This window comes from Mustela nivalis (assembly GCF_964662115.1).
Source record: "Mustela nivalis genome assembly, chromosome: 8".
In the NCBI taxonomy this organism is placed as follows: domain Eukaryota; kingdom Metazoa; phylum Chordata; class Mammalia; order Carnivora; family Mustelidae; genus Mustela; species Mustela nivalis.
In genome coordinates, this window is record NC_139027.1 from 21,382,790 (window position 1) to 21,403,542 (window position 20,753).

Here is a 20,753-nt window from a genome sequence, read left to right on the forward strand (position 1 = left end):
TTAATTTGGATTAATTATTTCATCTTCACTACTGATGTTGACTCCTTTTTTTCCCATTTTTTAAAAAATGTTTTTATTTTTCGTGGTTCCTGGGTGGCTCAGTTGGTTAAGCAACTGCCTTCGGCTCAGGTCATGATCCTGGAGTCCCTGGATCGGGTCCCGCATCGGGCTCCTTGCTGGGCGGGGGAGTCTGCTTCTCCCTCTGACCCCTCCCCTCTCATTTTCTTTCTCTCTCTCTCTCTAAAATATATAAATATAAAAAAATAAAATCTTAAAAAAAAAGGATTTTATTTTTAAGTAATCTCTATACCCAACATGGGACTTGAACTTACAGCCCTGAGAGCAAGAGTCATATGTTCCACCATATGAGCCAGCCAGGTGCCCCTCCCTTTTTTCTATTTTAAAAATCTGAGGTTTCCAATGAGCATCTTTAACTTATCACAGCTTATTTTCAAACATTGCTCCACCACTTTACTTGTAAGTGTAATTTATTCTTCCATTTTCCTTCCTAATCTTTGTGCTATTACATATTTTACTTCTATGTGATATAAAACTTTGCTATTATTTTTTTATTTTACGCTATTATTTTTTTATTTAAACCATCAATTGCCTTTTAAAGAAATTAAGAAGTGGAGGAAAGAAGTCTTGGCATTCGCCCACATATTAACCTTTTCTGGGGCTTTTCGTCCCCTTGGGTAGATCTCGGCTTATATTTTAGCTTCATTTAGGTTCTGCCTAAAGAACTTCCTTCAGTATTTATTGTAGTGTGAGTTTCTGGTGATACCTTCTCTATTATTTTCCTACATTTCCCTTACCTATTTGAAGGATATAAAATCCTATGTTGACAGTTTACTTTTTAAGGACTTACAAAGATTTCATTTTATCCCCCTTGGCTTGCATTATTTCCGACAAGAAGTCTGTAATGAATCTTTGTTCCCTTATTTGTAATGTCTGTTCCCTTATCTCTAATGTCCCCCATGCTTTTAAGAGTTTGTTTATAATTGGTTTGCAGGGATTGGATTACAATGGGCTTTGTGGTTTACAGTATACTTATCCTGGTTGGGGTTCTTTGAAATTCTTAGACCATGTATAGTTTTCATAAAATTCGAAAAAATTTGAAAAATTTTCGGTCATTATTTCTTCAAATATTTTTTGTGCCTCACCTACTCTTTCTCTTAGATTCTGATTACACAAACGACAGTCACCTTGTCTCACATCACAAAGACTGTGTAGTTTGGTCATTTTTCCCTCTATGCTTCAGTTTAGATAATTGCTCTTACGGTCTTCAAGTACATTGATCCTTTCTTTTGTAATGTCTACTCTGCTGATAAGCCCATCAAGTGAACTTTTCATTGCAAAAATACTTTCATTTCTTAAACTTCTATTTTTTAAAAGATTTTTAAAAAAATTTATTTGACAGACAGAGATCACAAGTAGGCAGAGAGGCAGGCAGAGAGAGAGAGAGGAGGAAGCAGGCTCTGCTGAGCAGAGAGCCCGATGTGGGGCTTGATCCCAGTACCCTGGGATCATGACCTGAGCCGAAAGCAGAGGCTTTAACCCACTGAGCCACCCAGGTATCCCATCTATTTTTTTTTTTTTTAATGTGTTTCCCACTTTTTTCCTCACCCCAGTCATGATTTTCCTTTGAATCAATGGGCATTTTATAATGGCACTTTGAAAATCCCTTTCTGCTCATTTCACCATCCTGGCCATTTCTCTATGTTGGTTTGGTTGGCTTTCTTCCCCTTGGTTATGGATCACATTTTCTTGATTCTTTGCATGACTGTTGATTTTTGAGTGAATGCTGAATATAGCAAATGTTACACTGCTGAGTGTCTTAATTTTGTTGTGTTTTTCTAAAGGATTAGACTTTGCCTTTTTTGGGCAGCTAAGTAATTTATTTGGTCCTTTTGAGGATTGCCTCTGAGATTTATTAGGGACAGTTTCGAGTAGCCTTTACTTTGGGGCAAGTTTACCTCCTTTACTAAGTTGTGGTCCTTCTGAATGCTCCAGGGGTTCAATAAGTCTCTTATGCCAAATAGAATGCAATATCTCCCGTTTCTGTATGATGTCTGTGAAATGTTCAGCTTAGAGCTCTCTAGTAGTGCTTGGCTTTGTGCAGTCTCTACATCTGTCCATGTAGAATTCAGCAACACACTCAAGGGGACTCATGCAGATTTCTGGACCCTTCCCTGATTAGCTCCTTCCTCTCCAGTACATGTTCCCACACATTTGAGCCACATGAGTATCCCTAAGCTATGAACTCAGTTTTCTCAACTCACTGATCTTGCCATACTTCCCTGAGCTTCTTCTCGCTATGCCATGCTCAGTGATGTCCCTCCTGTTTGTTCCCTTTCTTGTCGGGATAACACGCCTGTTGTCGAACATCTGAAACAGCTGCTTCATATATTTTGTCCCTTATATATCCCATTTTCTTGTTTATGGTGGGAAGGTAAGGCCGGTACTAGTCACTCCATCATGGTCAGAAGTAAATATATTTTTTAGTAGATTTATTTATTTATTTTAGGGGGGTGGTGCACACGGTGGGGAGGGGCAGAGGGATCCCGAGAGATAATCCTCAAGCCGACTCCCCCCCCGAGCGTGGAGCCTGATACTGGCCTCGACTCCTGAGATCATGACCTCAGTGGAAATCAAGAGCCGCGGCTTAACTGACTGAGCCGCCCAGGTGCCCCCAGAAGTAAATTTTTTTTTTTTAAAGATTTTATTTATTTATTTGACAGAGAGAGATCACAAGTAGGCAGGGAAGCAGGCAGAGAGAGAGAGGAGGGAGGCAGGCTCCCTGCTGAGCAGAGAGCCTGATGCCAGGCTTGATCCCAGGCCTAGAGATCGTGACCGAGCTGAAGGCTGAGGCCCAACCCACTGAGCCACCCAGGCGCCCCCAGAAGTAAATATTTTTGAATGAATGTTCTACACTTTAAAAGACATTTATACAGATAACTGGGATGACAGACGCCTGTGTACACAAGAAGGCACAGAGTGAGGTGAGAGCAGTGTAGAAATGGTGCATATGAGCGTGGTCCAAGGAGAAAAGTAAACCAGTTATTAAAAAGGCATATGGCCAGAATAAAGGGGCCGAATCCTCCTTTATCCCTCTGACATAGGATTGAAGACTGAGTACAGAAGACACTGGAGAGGCAAGTAGTTAGAAACATACTTAAAGGGGCGCCTGGGTGGCTCAGTGAGTTAAAGCCTCCGCCTTCGGCTTGGGTCATGAGCCCAGGGTGCTGGGATCGAGCCCCACATCGGGCTCTCTGCTCAGCAGGAAGCCTGCTTCCTTGTCTCTTGTCTCTCTCTGCCTGCCTCTCTGCCTACTTGTGATCTCTGTAAAATAAATAAATAAAATCTTAAAAAAAAGTCCTTAAAAATTATAATGCCATCTGATGTCAACTCACCTTTTTGAATAATTGTACACAGACTTCCTGCCTCCCAGCTGAGCAAAGTTCTGGACAAAGAAGAGAAGCTTGGAGAGAGAGGTAGAGAAGGAGCTAATCCTGGAGCTAGAACGTGTGAGAGGAGGGCAGGAGAAGTATGCGTGTGTAGGGGGGTTAGTGAGTGGGGACCGGACAACCGGAGGATGCAGTAAGGTACGTGAGAAAATCAGGAGGCAGAAAAACAGAGTAGAAAGGGAAATGGTGAGACTAAAGCATTCATCGAAGTTCCTGATGAAAACCATTTAAATTCATTGAGGAAGGCAAGTAGGAATAGGGACAGATAACTACAAAACCGGTATTTTATTTTCTATTTTGCCAATTAATTATAGTAAACTTTAAATTTCAAAATGATTTCTGTCACCACACTGTAATTATCTAGGCTACTTCTTCCTGCCATCTGCTGGTGTAGGTTAAGGAAATACAAATGGAATTAATTTTATCCTAAGCAAAATATAATTAGAAAGATAAATCAGCATACAAAAAAAATCATGTATTCTGGAATCAATTATTAAAACTTTTAACTTCTATGGTGAGTGCTGTGAAGTGTGTAAACCTGGCGATTCACTGTACCCCTGGGGATAAAAATACATTATATGTTTATAAAAAATAAAATTAAAAAAAATTAAAAAAAAATTTTAACTTATCTACAATTTCTGGTTTTTGGTGCTCATGCTTCTTTCACATTCCCATCATCATGAATAATCAAGAAAGAATATATTTGAGCTTCCTGAAACTCAGACACCCAAGCATGGCTGAGACGACCTTTCTGTAACATCTTTCCTCTGATGTTCTACAGACCTAGTTGCGGCTGTCCCAGCATGCTCCATGGATACCCACAGCCGTGACTTTGCTCTTGGGGGTTATCCCAGCTGGCCACAATGTATTCCCTCCTCTTTTTTGCTGGGTTAGCACCTGCTCATCTTCTACAACTTGGCTCCGGAGGCATCCCAACCAGACCGTTTTCCTTCTACTCCCACAGAACCTGCAGGCACTAACCACATCGCACTCCAATGATCTTTGTGTCTGCCTTCTTTTTTGGACTAGAAGTTCCTCAGGAGCAAGGACTATGTTTTACTAATCGCGGTATCCCTAGCACTTAGCACAGTCCCAATCTTTTAATAGCTACTCAAGTGACTGAAATTCTAGAGAGTCCTTCATCACGAAGCCTACCCAACCTTCTCCTCCCAAGAGTGCAGAGACGAAGGTACGAAGGCATGAAGAGCGGGCAGAGCAGGGGTCACTGAAGGAACATGTTTGTAATACCACACGGTAGGTGTGCTTGTTCTGACAGGTGCAGTTTACTTTTTAATGTGTTTTCCTTAAAGGGACCATAATTAGCAAATTTCCCATGAATGATCTCTTTTGATGTTAGGAAATCTGGTTGACAGAAACATGTTTACCAAAATATTAATTTAAGAGTTGGTAACAGATATACGACTTTCAAGACCAATTTAAGGAGCAGAAAGGATAATAAAGGATATTCCTCTGGCACCGGGAATGCATGACACTCCTTAGGTCAACAGTCCTCTGGCTTTTACTTTACTGAAAACATGATGGAGAAGATTTTTTTCTGTTTCAAATATAACAAGTCAAGAGGCTTCTGATGGAATGCAGGATAGAGGTTACTGTAATATGTTAGGCACAGGTAACCTTTTCTAGGTATGGTGTACATTTTTGGCTTTTTTTTTTTTTTTATAAGTAATCTAGGTCCTACATTTCATCCACTTTGGATTGAAAAGCTTCTAAAATCACTTATTCCGCCATCCAATTAAAATCTTTTGACAATTAAGCAATCATTTCCTGACTTGCCAAAAATTAAATTTAGATGCTTGGCTGAACATAAGTCTTATCTCTCAAGCCATCACTTTTAATTGGAGCATGTAAAAGGATAACACAGGGTTGTAGCTGACATCATAGTCTATCACCATGGAAATGTAAACATGGGTTTGTATTGAGCTTGTCTCAAAGCAAGTTTTAGGGGTACAGAGAGACTGGGCAATGGGAGATAAATTATGTAAAAAACGTATGCCATAGATGTTGGATTGCCCTAGGAGTTCAGACCTTCAGTGATCTCATCCTGCCTCAAGGCCTCAAATATCCTCAACACCCTGTTGACACTCAAATTTATTATCTCCAGCCGGTCCAAACTCCTGTAATCTGTCTTCTTAACGGCCTCAGTTGGATCTAACAGGCAACTCGGATCTCACATGTCCACCCTGAGCTCCTGATACTGCCCTCTCCCCAGCCAGTTTGCTCTGCTCCCAATCTTGTTTCTTGGCAAAGGTCAGCTTCCCCTTCCACATGCAGAGGCCACAGAACTTGGGAGTGATCCTTGACCCGTCTGTAATCCTCAATGAATCCTGTCCGCTCTGCCTTCAAATATATAATAAAAAAGATGCTCGCTTCATCTTCATGGACTGTTTTCAGGCTTCTGTCATTTCTTGCCTGGATTATTGCAAAGACTCTGGTCTCCCCCTTTTGCCCTTGCCTGCCTTCAGTCTGTTCTCACACAGCGCCCACAGTGATATTAATATGTAAATCAGATTAGGTCACCTCTCTGCTCAAACCCTCCAATGGCTTTTCATCTTATTCAAGGTATGACCCCAAATCCTTTAATCATTAATTGCTCTCCTCCCTCCCTCTCTTGTTCAGCCACACTGGACTCCTTGTTGTTCACTGATCGTAAGAGGCATGCTTCCGCCTCAGGCCCTTATGCTCTTACGCTGGTTATCTGTATGGCTTGCTTCCTTCTCTCCTTTCCGTTTTTACTCAAAATCACCTTCTCAGTGAGGCTTTCTATGGGCAAGGACCTAAAATTACTACTCCCATTTCCCTTTCATACCTTACTTTCCTCCTTAGCATTTATCTAACATACTACGTGTTTTACTTATTTCTACTGATACAGTCTCTTCCATTAGAATGTGAGCCCCACGAGGCAGGGTCTCCTGGCTGTGTTTTTCACGGTTGCATCCTCTGCACTTAGGGAAGTCCCTGGCATATATAAAAAGTCACTAAATATTTGTTGAATATGAGATGGATGATACATGTCCTAAGAAATAAAGATGATCAGTGAAAGCATGATTGACAAAGATCTGTGAACTTGATCTCTAAAGAAGATCACTTCTTGTTGGGTTTTCATGGAATCCTGTCTTTGGAGGAAGTCTGACTTAATTTTCCGCAAGCTTGATTTCTCTTATCTTGGCACTGTGGAACTTCAGAGATGGGTGTTCAGGAAAAGAATGACGGTAAACATAGGTGGGTATTAAACAATGTTCATGGTTTGCCATGTTGGATGTGCTAATGATATTTTAAAATTATTAGTACACAGAGCTTACTATTCATAGCAAACTGAAATCAGACATGAAAAAAAGAGTTGCTCATTGATTGAATTAGCAGTGTCTGGCACACAGTAATGTAATATATAAAGTGAATTGGATTGGGTGCTGTCCAAGAGGGCTTGGTTACTGAAGTAGTTTTGTTTCTGAAGTGAGTCTGTGGTATAGGCAAGGGTGTCCAGGCTGTGTCCAGGGAAACCAAGAAATAAAGGGACAGTCACGGAGATACCATCTCTAGACTTGATTATAAATCCTTAGTTTTCTTAATCAGCTTACAAAGCAAACAATGCACACACTGCAAGTCTTCAAATGAACTGCAGATGCAAAGGGCAAAAATACCAGCCAGAGGCAGAGGTAGAGGCAGGATGATATAATGGAAAGATAAAGCTTGGGAAACATGAGTTTCCAACTTTCTCTGTGCCCCTAACTGTCTGTATGATTTGGCAGGGTGGAGGGGAGTCATCTAACAAGTCTATTAGTTATCTCACCTCTAAAATGTGGAGAATGGACTGAGGGGCTTCAGTGATCCCCCAAGCTCTAAGTATTGTAAGATTTTTAACTTTAAGCTTCATCATTGCGGTAAGTAGAATAATGTCCCTCCACTCCTCCCCCACCCTGACCCATGGATGTCTACATTCCTAACGCCCAGAACTTGTGAATGTTATGTTACATGGCAAGGGAAATTAAGGTTGCTAATAAGCTAACTTAAAATCAGGATATTACCCTGAATTATCCATTTAGGCCCAACATAATCACAAGGGTTCTTATAATGTGGAAAAGGAAGGCAAAGAGTGAGCATCAGAGTGATGCCATGTGAGGACTTGACTGACCACTGCTGGCTTTGAAGATGGAGGAAAGGGCCATAAGCCAAGGAATGTGCGCAGCCTCTAGAAACTGGAAAAGGCACGAAAACAGATTTCCCTTAGAGCTGCCAGGAGGAATGCAGCCTACAGAAGTCTTGATTTTAGCTCAGTGAGATCTGTGTCAGACTTCTAACCTCCAGAACTGTATTAAATTTGTATTGTTTGAGCCACTAAGTTTGTGTCAATTTGTTATGGCAGGAAGAGGAAACTAACGGGAATATGACATATACCCTAACTAGCAACGTCGGACCCAAGTCTATCACAGATGAAGGATTTTAAATAAAAACGGGTATTTGTAAAGATCTTCAGAGGCAGGAGTAATCAGCAACCATAAGTAGTTTGCAGAAAAGCTGTAAGACAGTCTCTAAGGGAGTAAAACTTTTACTAGTGATTCATGAGAAGTAGACACCTGGTTATTTTACAAAAGAAAGAAAATGGCGAGAGAAGAAAAATTAGGTTATATACAATGTAAGAGTTTTTTTATTTATCTGTACCTCAGTTTACTCCTTTATGAACTGAAGAGGTGGAATAAACTCTCTAAATTCCTCTAGATTTTTTTGTTTTGTTTTATTTCTTAAGACAGAGAGGGAGGAAGTGAGGGAGGGAGGGAGAGAGAGAATCTTAAGCAGGCTCCACGCTGGGGCTCAATCCCACAATCCTGAGGTCATGACCTGACCTGAAATTAAGAGTCAGATGCTTAACTGATGGAGGCATCCAGGCACCCCAAATTCTTCTAGCTCTTAAATAAGATTATAAAATCCCGACAGATGCTACGTGAGCCCTTGACACTCCACCCTCCCCCAACTATGAAGAACATTCATTTTATTAAGTATTGTTATCCTTAACGTTTGATGGTCAAGCTTCACAGAAAGCTCAGACTTAGTTTAAGAAGAAAGTGGCTCTGAATTTTAAACCTGACACTTATAGGGTACACGGGAAAATTGTTTAGTTTTCTGACTCTTTTGCCACTGCACCTATAAAAGTATGTTTTTGGCAATCACTAGCAGTCTCTCCCCCTTTCTACTCTTTGTCTGGAAATTTGATAACCTAGCTTATAAATAATTTAAGCAACATAAGACTAAATTGGTTACATACAGACCCTGGAACTATTTTCTAAAACATAGGTGGGGCAGAGATCTGGTGACTTGATTTTCTCAAGGCCTTTTTACCTATTTTCAGGCTCTCTTGCTATCCTTTGGAAAAGCAACGTTGCAGGACAGATGAGGTCTTACTGTAGTATCCCCGATCATTTTAAATATTTATAATGTAAAAATAGCATATCTGAAAAAACCAGTCACAAATATATTAAACAGAAGCAATCTGAATGGTAGAATTTTCTTGGAATATCTGATTTTTTTTTTTTATAATGAACATATATTATTGTTATAGTCAGGAAAGCCATTTTCTTTCCTTTTTCCTTTCCTTCTCTTTCTCTCTCTCTCTTTTTCAGCAGGCTCTAAGCCCAAGGTGGGCCTTGAACTCACAATCCCAAGATCAAGAGTTGCATGCTCCAGTACCCAGCCAACTAGGCACTCTGCCATTTTCATTAAAAAAGAAAAAAAAAAAAAAAGGGAAAAATTAGGGATCTCTCCAACCAATGTATTTTCAGTTAGCAGATTTTCATTATTTTATCACGTTTTTTTAATGTTGTAAACTTCGTGTTTATGGGTTTTTGATTCACACTCGTGTTGCCGTAAGATAACCCTTATACTGATCCACATAATACTGAAAAGCAAGGAATGCCAACAGCCAATATGGTCAAAGGTGACGCCACGAAGGATCGATTGTCTTTTGGACTTTTTGACCCCTGTTCCACTCATTCGAGTTCAGACGACTAATACCCAACCTGGTTCGTGTCACCGTTCACGAAACACTTTCCTTCATTCAGTCCTCACAACAACACTGGGAGGTGGGCACGTTCTCAGAGATCAAACGACTTGATCAAGGTTCCTCAGGCTAGTCAGGGGACAGGCTCGGCCGACGGGTCGAAACACCCGAGCAGGTCTTGGCGGGCGCTTCCAGTAACAGGAAGAGCTTCCACTACACCCTGGCCTCTCACGTTCCCGAACTTGACAGTTAACCTTACCACCTCCCATTCGGCCTCTTCCACGCCAGGGCGGCAGGCTGCGGGCTAGGGAAACCGGCCGCTCACCCCCAAGCGGGCACTCTCCGTCGCCGGAGCTCCGGTGCCCGGTGCCAAGCACAGTCCGCCCCCTCCCTCCACCGCAAGCTCTCCGTACTGAGCCGGACTAACCTGACCAGGTCGGTCATGCAGGAGCCCACCACTACCACCGCGGCCACCTCCTCCTGCCACTGCCGGCCGGGTTCCCCAGATGCGGCCATGGCCCAAAGGAGGTGCTCTCACCCCGGCGGCTGACCTTTGCCCTTTGCCCGACCCCGTAACCAGGAACGCCGCTCCTACGCTCCCTAACGACGCGGGCCTTCCAGACGCCTCTGCGGGTCGCCCACCTGACTGCCCGAAATAACCCCTCCCCCAGCCGCCCTCTGTTCTTCCCGGGACGGTCTCTCTGCACCCCCTCTCGTTACAGAGCCCTCCTGAGAGTTCCAGACTCCACGCCGCTCGCCACCCACGAGGCGGGCGCGGAGGAAGGACCTTTCAGGCACGGCGGGGACGCCCTTCCGAGTGCCCGGCTTGGCGCGTCCGGGGGCGCGCACGCCGCCCGGCTCCAGGGCCGCAGAGGGGGCGGGGCGGGACGTCCGGGGGCGCGCACGCATCCGGCTCGCGGTGCGCGCGCAGGTCGGTGCGTCGGTCGGGGGCGCGCTCGGGTAACCTGTACCCCACGTAGTCGCCGGTTACCGATCGGACTAAGTTCCAGGTACCTGGACTGGGGCTGGTGCGGGGAGGTTGGATCCCGAGTCGCACAGGTGGCCTGTGCACAGGATCGTGGTTTAAGTATGCCCAGGGCTCGCCGCCTCTTCCTATAGAGAAGGCCCCCGTTCCGAAGATGCCCTGCTTATCCCCATCACGCTGGTCCCCGCAAGAACGAGACCCCCCCCCCCAAGGCCAGAGGCAGCTCTTTTTGCATATCTAGCCCGCCCCCTGCTCCCTCAATAACCTCAGACTCCTTTCTGATGCCCGCCTGAAGAGGGGACCATACAGTTTGGGAAAAGGGAGAGTATCCCTTTTTAGATGGCCCCTAGAGTGGGGTGGTCATTCTTTGGGTCCGAGCCGACTTGTTTTTCTTGAATGTTGCCCCTGGAGAAATTGCTTCCCCACTTACTTCCCTCGTGCGCTTTATGACGTTGAGGTGACGCAGCAGGACGCCACCCCTTTCCGTTCCATGACGTCAGCAGGGCACACGTTTCCGTGTTTGTCATCTCATCTTAATTGCGAGATACTGGACGATGCCTTAGACGTCTTTGTAGTCCCCAGGCTCCCCTTCGAGGACCTCATGTGACCCTATTTCGAGCAGCAGTCCCTGTAAAAATTGTATTTCCGCATTTTCCTTTTGTAATACGTCAAAATCAGGAAATAGAAATCGCACAGCTAGCACATAGGGGAGGCTGGCCACTGTTAATTTGTGCCTAGCTGGGATCTCTCATGGAACTGTGGTGTGTGAAAGCCACTATTGTAGGTGTTCCCCTGTCCGTGTCCCTGGCTCAAAAGGATCACACCGAAGAACCATCATCTTTGGCTGTTTGGTGACCTCTGGTTTTGGAGTATTTATTTCTCCTCTGTCTTAGAGAAGTCACTACACTTCCGGTTGAAACATTTTAATGCTGCAGGATGTCTTGCACTGTCAAAAAATAGTACTGTCTCAGTTCTAACACAAAGAAATTCATTCCTTCAGGTGTTAGTCAAAGGTCCTGACAGTTGCTGAATTGGAATGGGCTGTTGTCACCTTAAGTATAGTTTGGCTTTTGGTGCAGGTTTCTTCCCTGTGGTATTTGACTGGCGGGTCACTCAGGCCAGCTTTGGCAGCAGACCAGCTGTAGTCAAACGTGTTTCTCGTGGTCAGGCAACCATTTGTTCAAATTTCTAATTTTTTGTTTCTGTTCCAGCTTTATGAGTTGTACACTTTAAACAGGCGACTTTGATGCCTTTCTCTTTGGTAATTGCAATTATCCATGCTTATGTGAGAGGAGGATGGGTGTAGTGGACTTTGAGGGAGATCTGGATTTGAATGCTGGTCTTTATTCTTGCTACGTGTGTGACTTTGAACAAGTTACTTAGTCCTGCTGCGCTTTAGTTTTCCTATCTGTGAAATGGGAACAGTAATAGAGAACAGGGTTGTTGGGGTGAAGTAAATGAAATTACAGGTAGAGGTGGGTGATAGAGTGCCTGATACTCATAGATTTTTCAGAATGTGTTCATTTTTTTTCCATTTTTCATAGAAATGAGAGGTAAAATAATGATAAGTATTATGGGGAAAAGCATGGAAGAATAATTTTGTAATGTAGGTGAGATCCTTTGCTTTTTTTCCAGATGAGTATTTCTGTGTTTTGCATATGATCTAGATAAGCATCCTTTCAAGAACTGTGACATCAGTGGATAGAAATAAGAATGGAAATGTCACAGAATAGGAAAAAAATGCTTCAAAATGCTAATATGGGTTAGTATGCTGTTCAAAGACAAAGGACAGAAATTATCCTTATCTCCCGTAGAGTGGGAATTCTAAAACCTGCCTACTGCCCAGGATTGTGAAGATCAACTGTGATAATGTTTTTGGAAGCTCTTTATAAGTGGTAGTGTTACAAAAATGTACAGTGTGGTTTTTATGATTGATGATACATGACATTAGATGTTTATTCTTACTTTGTAGTGACTTTGGAATGGTGGGGAGAAGTAATCTGTTAATTTGTTGGAAGAGGAGCTTATTTTATATTTGCAGAAAGGATGATTTGAGTACTGAAGTATACAGCCTCAAAGGTCTTCTGGGTGTCATCACCATATAAGGTAGCTAAATTATTTTTTGAAAGATCATTGCAGTCCTTCCCTTTATTACTATCCAAAGTGATTAAAACAGGTACTGGCTTTCAGCATTTCTTTTGGCAGAGACCTCTAAGTCCCCATATGGTAAAGTATATGAAAACTAGGACTAGGACATCATTTCCTTATAGTTGTAACTTAGAGGAAATTAATTTGCTTTTGATGAGGGATTATCCTTTCAGATTGAGGAAGAAAGTGACTATTTAAATGGATTTACTCACCTCTGAAACTAGAGGTTTTCATGTAGAAATCTGTTTAGAGGAATTCATACATTCCTTCCCCTAGCCTCTGGGTTTCCAGATAATTTAGACACGCTTTGTTGGTTTTACTTCTGTATTTTCAAGTGCAAGAACTTCTTAGTGCTTGAAAGGCTAAGAATTTTAGATATATGTTTGTTTGTGTTGGTTAATATCCAGATAAGTGTATGTTTTCATGAATTAATTGTTAATTAGCTTTTTAAAAAAATATTTTATTTATTTATTTGACAGAGATCACAAGTAGTCAGAGAGGCAGGCAGAGGGAGAGAGAGGGGGAATCAGGCTCCCCGCTGAGCAGAGAGCCTGATGTGGGGCTCCATCCCAGGACTCTGAAATCCTGACCTGAGCCGAAGGCAGAGGCTTCAACCCACTGAGCCACCCAGGTGCCCCATTAAATAGCTTCTTGCTACATAGGTTCCTCAGATACATTCTCCTCGACCAGATTTTTTTGAGGGGATATTGTCTTCTCTCCATACTTTAATATTTCTCTAGTTTTTTTGGTCTCTTTATTCATTTGTTTATTTAAAGATTTTTATTGGATGCTTAGCATGTGCCAGGTACTTTTGTTAAACACTAGGAATTCAAGACATAGTCCCTGCAGGGGAGAGAGCAGAAAGCAGGTAGTTATAACACACTGTGGAGGGACAGTATATCAGAAGTAAATAATTTCTTTTAAGTAACAATTATAAGTAGGTTATGCTTATTCTTGAATTTCATATAGTATTACCAATCAAGTCCTTCTTGTGGGGACACCAAGGGAGCAGTTCCGAACTTAATGGAGTGTACATTTTGTGTGTGGGGGGAGAGGATTGTTAGTGAAGGCTTCTTAAGGCCTCAAAGTAGGAAACTGTCAGTTGTAAGATAGAGCAGGGTAGATTTAGGTTGTGTGGGGCAGTATAGCGGTCAGCTTTGGAAAGGATGAGGGAATTGGTTTGAAGGGCTGTTTCTGGCTTGAAAAGCATTGGTGCTGTCTCTCTCCTGAGGAGGTGAGCAACAGGGGGTTGGTTTCTTCTGAAGGGGTCATTGGAAGAGGCCACTATAAGACAGGAAGTGAAGTATCTATTCATGCAAGAGAAATTTCCGTGTTGCTGTGCCAGTTTTCAGGAAACCCATTCTGTCTAGTTCCTCTGAATACTCTGACCACCATCCCTTGCTTCTCCTTTCAGTGTGATTTGCAAATCAAGCCAAAATGTCCCCAGAAGTGGCCTTGAACCGAATTTCTCCAATGCTGTCCCCATTCATATCTAGTGTGGTCCGCAATGGAAAAGTGGGACTGGATGCTACAAACTGTTTGAGGATAACTGACTTGAAATCTGGGTAGGTACCAGCACTACTACAACTAATGCATCAGACCCAATCGAGCCTTAATTACTAATAAACTTTTCCCACCAGATTCATCAAAATTGAACACCACAGAAATTAAATCAGGTCTTGAACTTAGCACATGTTGATGCAGTTGGTTTTGTCCAGATCTTGATGTATTATTATGTTTCAAGCTGTTTTATTTGCATTGTGGGCCATTGCTTTATGATCACAACGTTCATGTCTTCTTTTCTTCTTCTTCTTTTTTTTGGGGGGGGCACGTCTCTTTGTTAACAGTGTGCCATGTGGTTTTTAGCAAGTGTGTTTTTCATTCATTCACTCAGTTTCTTGTTACGTCTGTTGCAATTCAGCATGTACTCTTAGAGTTGGGTTTTGGGATTCTGAATTTGATATCATTTGGTAATCTCTCCTAATAGGAAAATTAAAATAGCTAGCCAGAATGAGTCATTTTTCACAGTGGGGTTGAAATAGTAGTATCTGACACCTAGAAATGTTGAATTAAAAAGCCCCAACTTTTTACTTCAAAATAAATATAGATTTACAGAAAATTTACAAAATACGACAAAATTAATGTTGCTATAATGCTGTTGATTGTTTTACAAGCATTGTTTGAATTTTGTGACTTGTTCCACTCATGCATGTCCTTTTTTGGCCCAGAATCCAATCCAGGATCCAAACTGAATTTAGCTGTCACATCTGGGTCTTCTTAACCTGTTAATGTTTCTGTCTTTCTTTGTCTTTCATGATTTTGACACATTTTTTTTTTTTTTTTAGAGATTTTATTTATTTATTTGTCAGAGAGAGAGCATGCATAAGCAGGGGGAACAGCAGGCAGAGGGAGAAGCAGGCTCCCTGCTGACCCTGGGATCCTGACCTGAGCTGAAGGCAGGTGCTCAACCAACTGAGCCACCCAGGCGTCCCGATTTTGACACTTTGGGAAATAGCACTGGTTAGTTATTTTGTAAAGTGTTGCTTAGTATGGGCTAATCTACTGTTTTCCCTTTATTACAGTGAGAACTGTATCCCCCCGCCCCCCCACCAAGAATACTACAGAATTGATGCTGTATGGTTTACAGTACATTAGGTCAGGGAGTACGTGATGTTCATGTGTGTGACTGGTATGTTAACTTCGACCGCTCAAGTAAGATTGTGTCCACCAAATTTCTCCACTGTAGCGTTAGCTCGATCTGCCCTTTGTCATTGCTAAGTGTCTTGTGGAGGGATGCCTTGAGATGGTGCAGGTGCTTACTTCCTCATGGTACTTTTGGCCACTAATTTCAGCGGTCATGGATGGTTCTGGCCTGCAGTCATTATCACGGTGGTGCTGATCTAAATGATGTTCTATTTCCCTTACTTCTCCCACCCCCCCACACTTATTAACTTGAATTCTACTGTAGAGAAGCGTTGTCCCTTCTCCCCCAGTCACTTACTTACTCACTTATTTATTTATGTCAGTGTGAATTTTTAGGTGTTTATTTTAGTCTGTAGGTTATCATCCAAATGCTGTGTTCATTTATTTTGTTGCTCAGTTGTTCTAGCTTTGTCATTGGAGCTCCGTTGAGTTGGGGTTTGTGTCTTTTTGACATATCCCCATCAGTTTTTGAGTATTTTCTTACTAGAAATATATTGCATTCTTGACTCTCTTTTAGTTTTTCTTTTTAGGCTCTTTTGCCTTCTGTAGTCTTGCCTTTTTTTTTTTTTTTTTTAAGATTTATTTTTTAAATTTATTTGACAGAGAGAGATCACAAGCAGGCAGAGGGGGGGTGGAAGCAGGCTCCCTGCCGAGCAGAAAGCCCGATGCGGGGCTCGATCCCAGAACCCTGGGATCATGACCTGAGCTGAAGGCAGAGGCTTTAACCCACTGAGCCACCCAGGCACCCCAGTCTTGCTGTTTTTTGACTAAGCAGAAGACTTAGATATGAGGATGTACACTTCCTTCAGTAGGAGGATAGAGAAGACTAGTTAGAGTTAGTTAGACTAGTTAGAAGACTAGTTAGGTTAGTTGGATACTTTATTGGGAAGATCTGGCATTATTTAATCAGTGGGTGGGGGATTTCTTTGGGGGGGTGACAAAAATGTTCTGAAAGATAGCGGGGATGGTTATACAATTCTGTAAATATATGCCAGATGACTGAACTGTGCCACCTGAAAGGGTGGATGGATTATAGCTTAGGGAAGCTGTCCTCAAAAGGAGCCAAACTCATGAACTGGGGATGTTTACTATCTCAAATGGATAAGGCATGGGTGTTTCTTTCTTTCTTTTTTTTTTTTAAAGATTTTATTTATTTATTTGACAGAGACAGAGATCACAAGTCGGCAGAGAAGCAGGCGGGGGGTGGGGTGCAGACTCCCCGCTGAGCAGAGAGCCTGATGCGGGATGCTCGATCATGAGAGATCATGACCTGAGGTGAAGGCAGAGGCTTTAACTCACTGAGCCACCCAGGTGCCTGGGTGTTTCTTCTTTAGTTTGTCACAACCACTTTTTTTTTTAAAGTTGGCGAGGACATGACAGGGGACTGATGGCCAGGGGACTGGGATTGGCTTATGGGAGATGACGTCATCTGAACTTCTTACTCTTTGTATCAGTGTCCTGAGGGAATGATTGGGTTCATCAACATGAAGTCACTTTACTTCTTTTCTGCAGACTCCTTCTCCAGTGCTCCCTGATTCCTGAATGTTTGGTTGAGTATTTAAGTGCAAATAGTGGATCTGATGATACATTTGAAATGAATCCACTAGACCTGGCCCAGTCTGGACTAGCTCTTCGAAAAATATTTGAAATGGCATCATTATATGGCATTTAGTATTTATGGAATTTAATGGAATTATATGGCGTTTAGTATTTATGGACTTTACTTTCTTTAGATTCACAAAAGGAATGCAGATACCTCTACCTACATTAACTGAGTTGCTAGGCATAAAATGATGTGAAAAGCCGTATTAATCTAGAGCATTAGTGATGCCTTTTATGCAGCTCGTGTCTGAAAGATTCATGAAAGTTCCTTGGAGTCTCATTAACAATTTTTTCTTCAATCCTTCCATCGGGCAAAGTGTGCATTCCTCAAGTTTCTATAGTAAAACAGTGACGGGGTTTGGGAACAAACAGAATGGCTTCTTTTTAGTGTGTCATTTATTGGCATTTCCCTTTCTTTTACATCAGCAGCACTCATTTACAAGAAATGGGGTCCACATTTATCAGTTCTGTGAATCCTGTAGGGCACAGCATGTACAGAACTACTCTTGTTTCTATATATGGCTACTTGCCCTTGAAGAAATGAGGTGTGAGTATCTATATTCTAGATCTGGCTCATAGAAGGAATAGATAGGTAAGATTCTATTCCAAGTAAGATTAAAAAAAAAAGTAGCAACTCATCTTTCTGTAATGGCCCCTAAATCTTTGTACCTTACATACACCTATGTATGTATGTATGTATGTATGTGTATATGTATGTATATGTTTGTTTGTTTCTGAGCTCCATTGCTAGACTGTCACAATCTTAAGGACAGGGTTCTTATTTAATTTATTTTTAGGCCTCCTTAAGGTGTGCTGTGGTACTTTTCCTACATAGTGTAGCAAGTGGGGGCTGAGTGAGTGAAGAGGTAAGGTGTTTTCCTAGAGAAGTTGCCTGGTTTGGGGATCATAGTGGTTTGGACTTCTGGCTTGGAAACCTGTTTCTTGGTCTTGTAGATTATTGCTTAAATGTTATTATACGTAATTTTAGAAAATGTCATTCCTTGATAACTGAATTGATATTTTTGAAATACCAGTACTGAAAAACCAGCCCTGGGTTTTCTCTTCTAGGTAGAGGGGTCGAATTTTTTATTTTAGGGAGTTATTCCATGGGGTTCTTGACTGTTTATTAGCTTTTTGCTCTGGGATAATTTGATCCCAAGCATGTGCTATTTGTAAGATGCCATATTCTGTCATTTTTGGTGATTTGCTAATCTTGAAGCTGTCTCCATGTTCAGTGTTCTGGAATGGTGCCCGGCAAATATGAGAGAGGAAAGCAGAGGGCTTACTGCAACCTGTGGCAGCCAAGCCTTATTATCTTTTTTCAGCATATCACAGTGACTCACCCTTACTGGCACATGGCTGTGTTTGGGGCATCTGCTGTGACATCTCAGCCGCCCACAACTACCTGTTGCATTTTTTGTTCATGTTCTGAATTTCATTACTTAATTAAAAATAGATACTCAGTGTACTTAGTTACTAAATAGAACCGTTTTCAAAGATGAGTGCTGTAAGCTTTGAAGACAGATCTCTGTTTGCTCCATTGGTCCCTTTGGCTGGCAGGCTGAGCCTTTATTAGCCCTGTGCCTGGAAGGAAGCTGCTGGCCCAGGAGCCAATACTTTAATTCTGAAGATGGGCACCTTTTAACCCTTTAGTATCCAGTTGTTCTCTGGGCTATTTCATTTCACTTTCTTTTCTTTGTGATCTTTTTCCTTTTCTCCTGTGCATACCATTATCCTTTATGTATTCATTATATAAAAATATATTCCTAAACCATATATAGTATTATATTGCATGTTTAAGAAGTTTAGAGAAAGGATATCATGATATATGTGTGTATGTGTGTGTCTGTGTGTGTGTATGTGTGTGTGTGTGTGTGTGTTCTTCCACAGCTTGCTGCTTTTGCTTAGTAGGAAGTTCTTGAGATTTACTTATGTTAATACTTAGGGTTCAAGTTCTTTGGTTTGCACTGCTGTATCATATTCCATTGTATGAATGTGCCTCCAATTTTTTATTCACTCTCCCATTGATTGACTTGTATGTTGTTTTAAATTTCTTTTGACAAAGAATGCCATAATGAGCGTTCTCTCACCTTTGTGCAAGAAGGTATGAGAATATTTTCTGGGGCATGGGTTTTTGAACTGGGTGTGTTTACCCATTAGTGGTTATAAAATCTATTGAATGAGTCACTCCAATATTTAAAAAATGAATGAGAATAGAATGGAAACTACCAGAATGTGTCACACATAATAAGAGTAAGCACTGTTTTGTGAATTTTGCTTTCAGTTAAATAAGTATGTGTGTACTGGGTTACAATGTGAAATATGTGTGTCATGAAAAAAAATGTTTGAAAGCAAAAAAAAAAAAGTTTTGAAAGCTATTCCTCTAGGCACATTCCTAGGAATAAAATTGCCAGCTCTTAAGGTATATGCATCTTCTATTTTATTAGATATTGCCACATTATATGAATTTCCTTCCACCAGAAATGAATGAGAGTTCCCATTGTTCTGTAGCGTTAACAATAGTCTGCATTGTCAGACTTAAATTTTTGCCAAGTTGATGGGTGTGAAATGGTATCTCATTGTTTTTAATTTGTAACTTCCCTGATTACTAGTATAGTGAAGAATCTTTTCAAATCTTTATTGCTAATTTAAATTTCTTCTTTTAGGACTATCCTTTGCCCATCTTTTAACTGGGTTGTTTGTAGTTTTGTATAGGTTTTAAATCATTCTTTATATATTTTGGATATTAATCATTTATATGTATTACAAATATTTGCATTCAGTCTGTGCCTTACAGTCTTAGTTTCATACTACTGATGTCCAGAAGTTTTAGTTCTAATGAAGTCAAATGCATCAGTATTTTCTTTTTTAGATTTTTGCTGCGTGTGTGTGTGTGTGTGTATGTGAGAGAGAGAGAGAGAGACAAAGGCATTTCAGAAAATCCTGTCATACTCAAAAGTCATAAACCTGGGGCACCTGGGTGGCTCAGTGGGTTGAGCCTCTGCCTTCGGCTCAGGTCATGATCTCAGGGTCCTGGGATCGAGTCCCGCATCGGGCTCTCTGCTCAATGGGAGCCTGCTTCCTCCTCTCTCTCTCTGTTTGCCTCTCTGCCTACTTGTGATCTCTGTCTGTCAAATAAATAAATAAAATATTAAAAAAAAAATCACAAACCTTCCTCTACAATTTTCCATTTTTGGTCTTCAAATAGAAATTTATTTTTTTCCATAAGATATGTTGTGAGCTAGGGATATAGTTTTTTTGTTCATGCAATTCGTTGATTGTCCCAGCATCATTTATTGAAAAGGTCATCCTCTTGTCTAGAGATCTGCAGTGCTACCTCTCTTATTGTGTCTAGATCATACACGGATCTGTTTCTAGGCTTTCTGTCCTGATCTGTCAGCCCCATTGTCCTTATGCCAGTTGTGCTCTGTCTTAACTATTAAAACTTTATGGCATGTCATAATAATATCAGGAAAATTTTCACCTATCTTGTTTTTATTCTTAAAAATTCTCTTGCTTAACCATATGTTCTAGATACTTTTTGATAGCCTCATTTAAATAGTCACATGCCATTTTCTTAGGACATTCCGAATTTCAGTTAACAAAAATTCTTCTTTTTAACTCATTGAGGAATGGAAATGAAGGGAAACTGACCCGGTGAAGGACTAATTGAGAATTAATGGTCAGGAAAGCTCTCTGAGGAAAGGACATTTAAGTTGAATCACGAAAGATGAGAATAATCCAATGTAAAGAGCTGGGGAAGTTGTTGTATAAAGGGAATATGATGTATAAAGGCAGGAGAAAGCTTCATGTGTTCAAGGATCTGCAAGGCCACTGA

The 20,753-nt window shown here is 41.4% G+C and overlaps 2 protein-coding genes across 6 annotated transcripts in view; one reads left to right on the top strand and one right to left on the bottom strand.

Moving 5' to 3' along the window:
• RBKS (ribokinase) overlaps positions 1 to 10,129 on the bottom strand; it is an 83,194-nt gene extending 73,065 nt beyond the window's left edge. Inside the window, exon 1 of one of the 2 annotated variants that reach the window (XM_082745189.1) lies at positions 9,905 to 10,129. In XM_082745189.1, the coding sequence (XP_082601315.1) occupies positions 9,905 to 9,993 (89 nt within the window). In that variant the 5' untranslated portion in view covers positions 9,994 to 10,129. The remainder of the gene's footprint in view (positions 1 to 9,904) is intronic. The other variant, XM_082745190.1, reaches the window with a different exon arrangement.
• Positions 10,130 to 10,355: 226 nt separating this feature from the next.
• Positions 10,356 to 20,753, top strand: part of BABAM2 (BRISC and BRCA1 A complex member 2) — a 404,982-nt gene continuing 394,584 nt past the window's right edge. For 2 of the 4 annotated variants that reach the window (XM_082745160.1, XM_082745162.1), the window contains exons 1-2: positions 10,356 to 10,487; positions 14,025 to 14,175. In XM_082745160.1, the coding sequence (XP_082601286.1) occupies positions 14,048 to 14,175 (128 nt within the window). In that variant the 5' untranslated portion in view covers positions 10,356 to 10,487; positions 14,025 to 14,047. Of the gene's footprint in view, positions 10,488 to 12,434; positions 12,569 to 14,024; positions 14,176 to 20,753 lie in introns of all 4 variants that reach the window. The other 2 variants (XM_082745163.1, XM_082745161.1) reach the window with 2 other exon arrangements.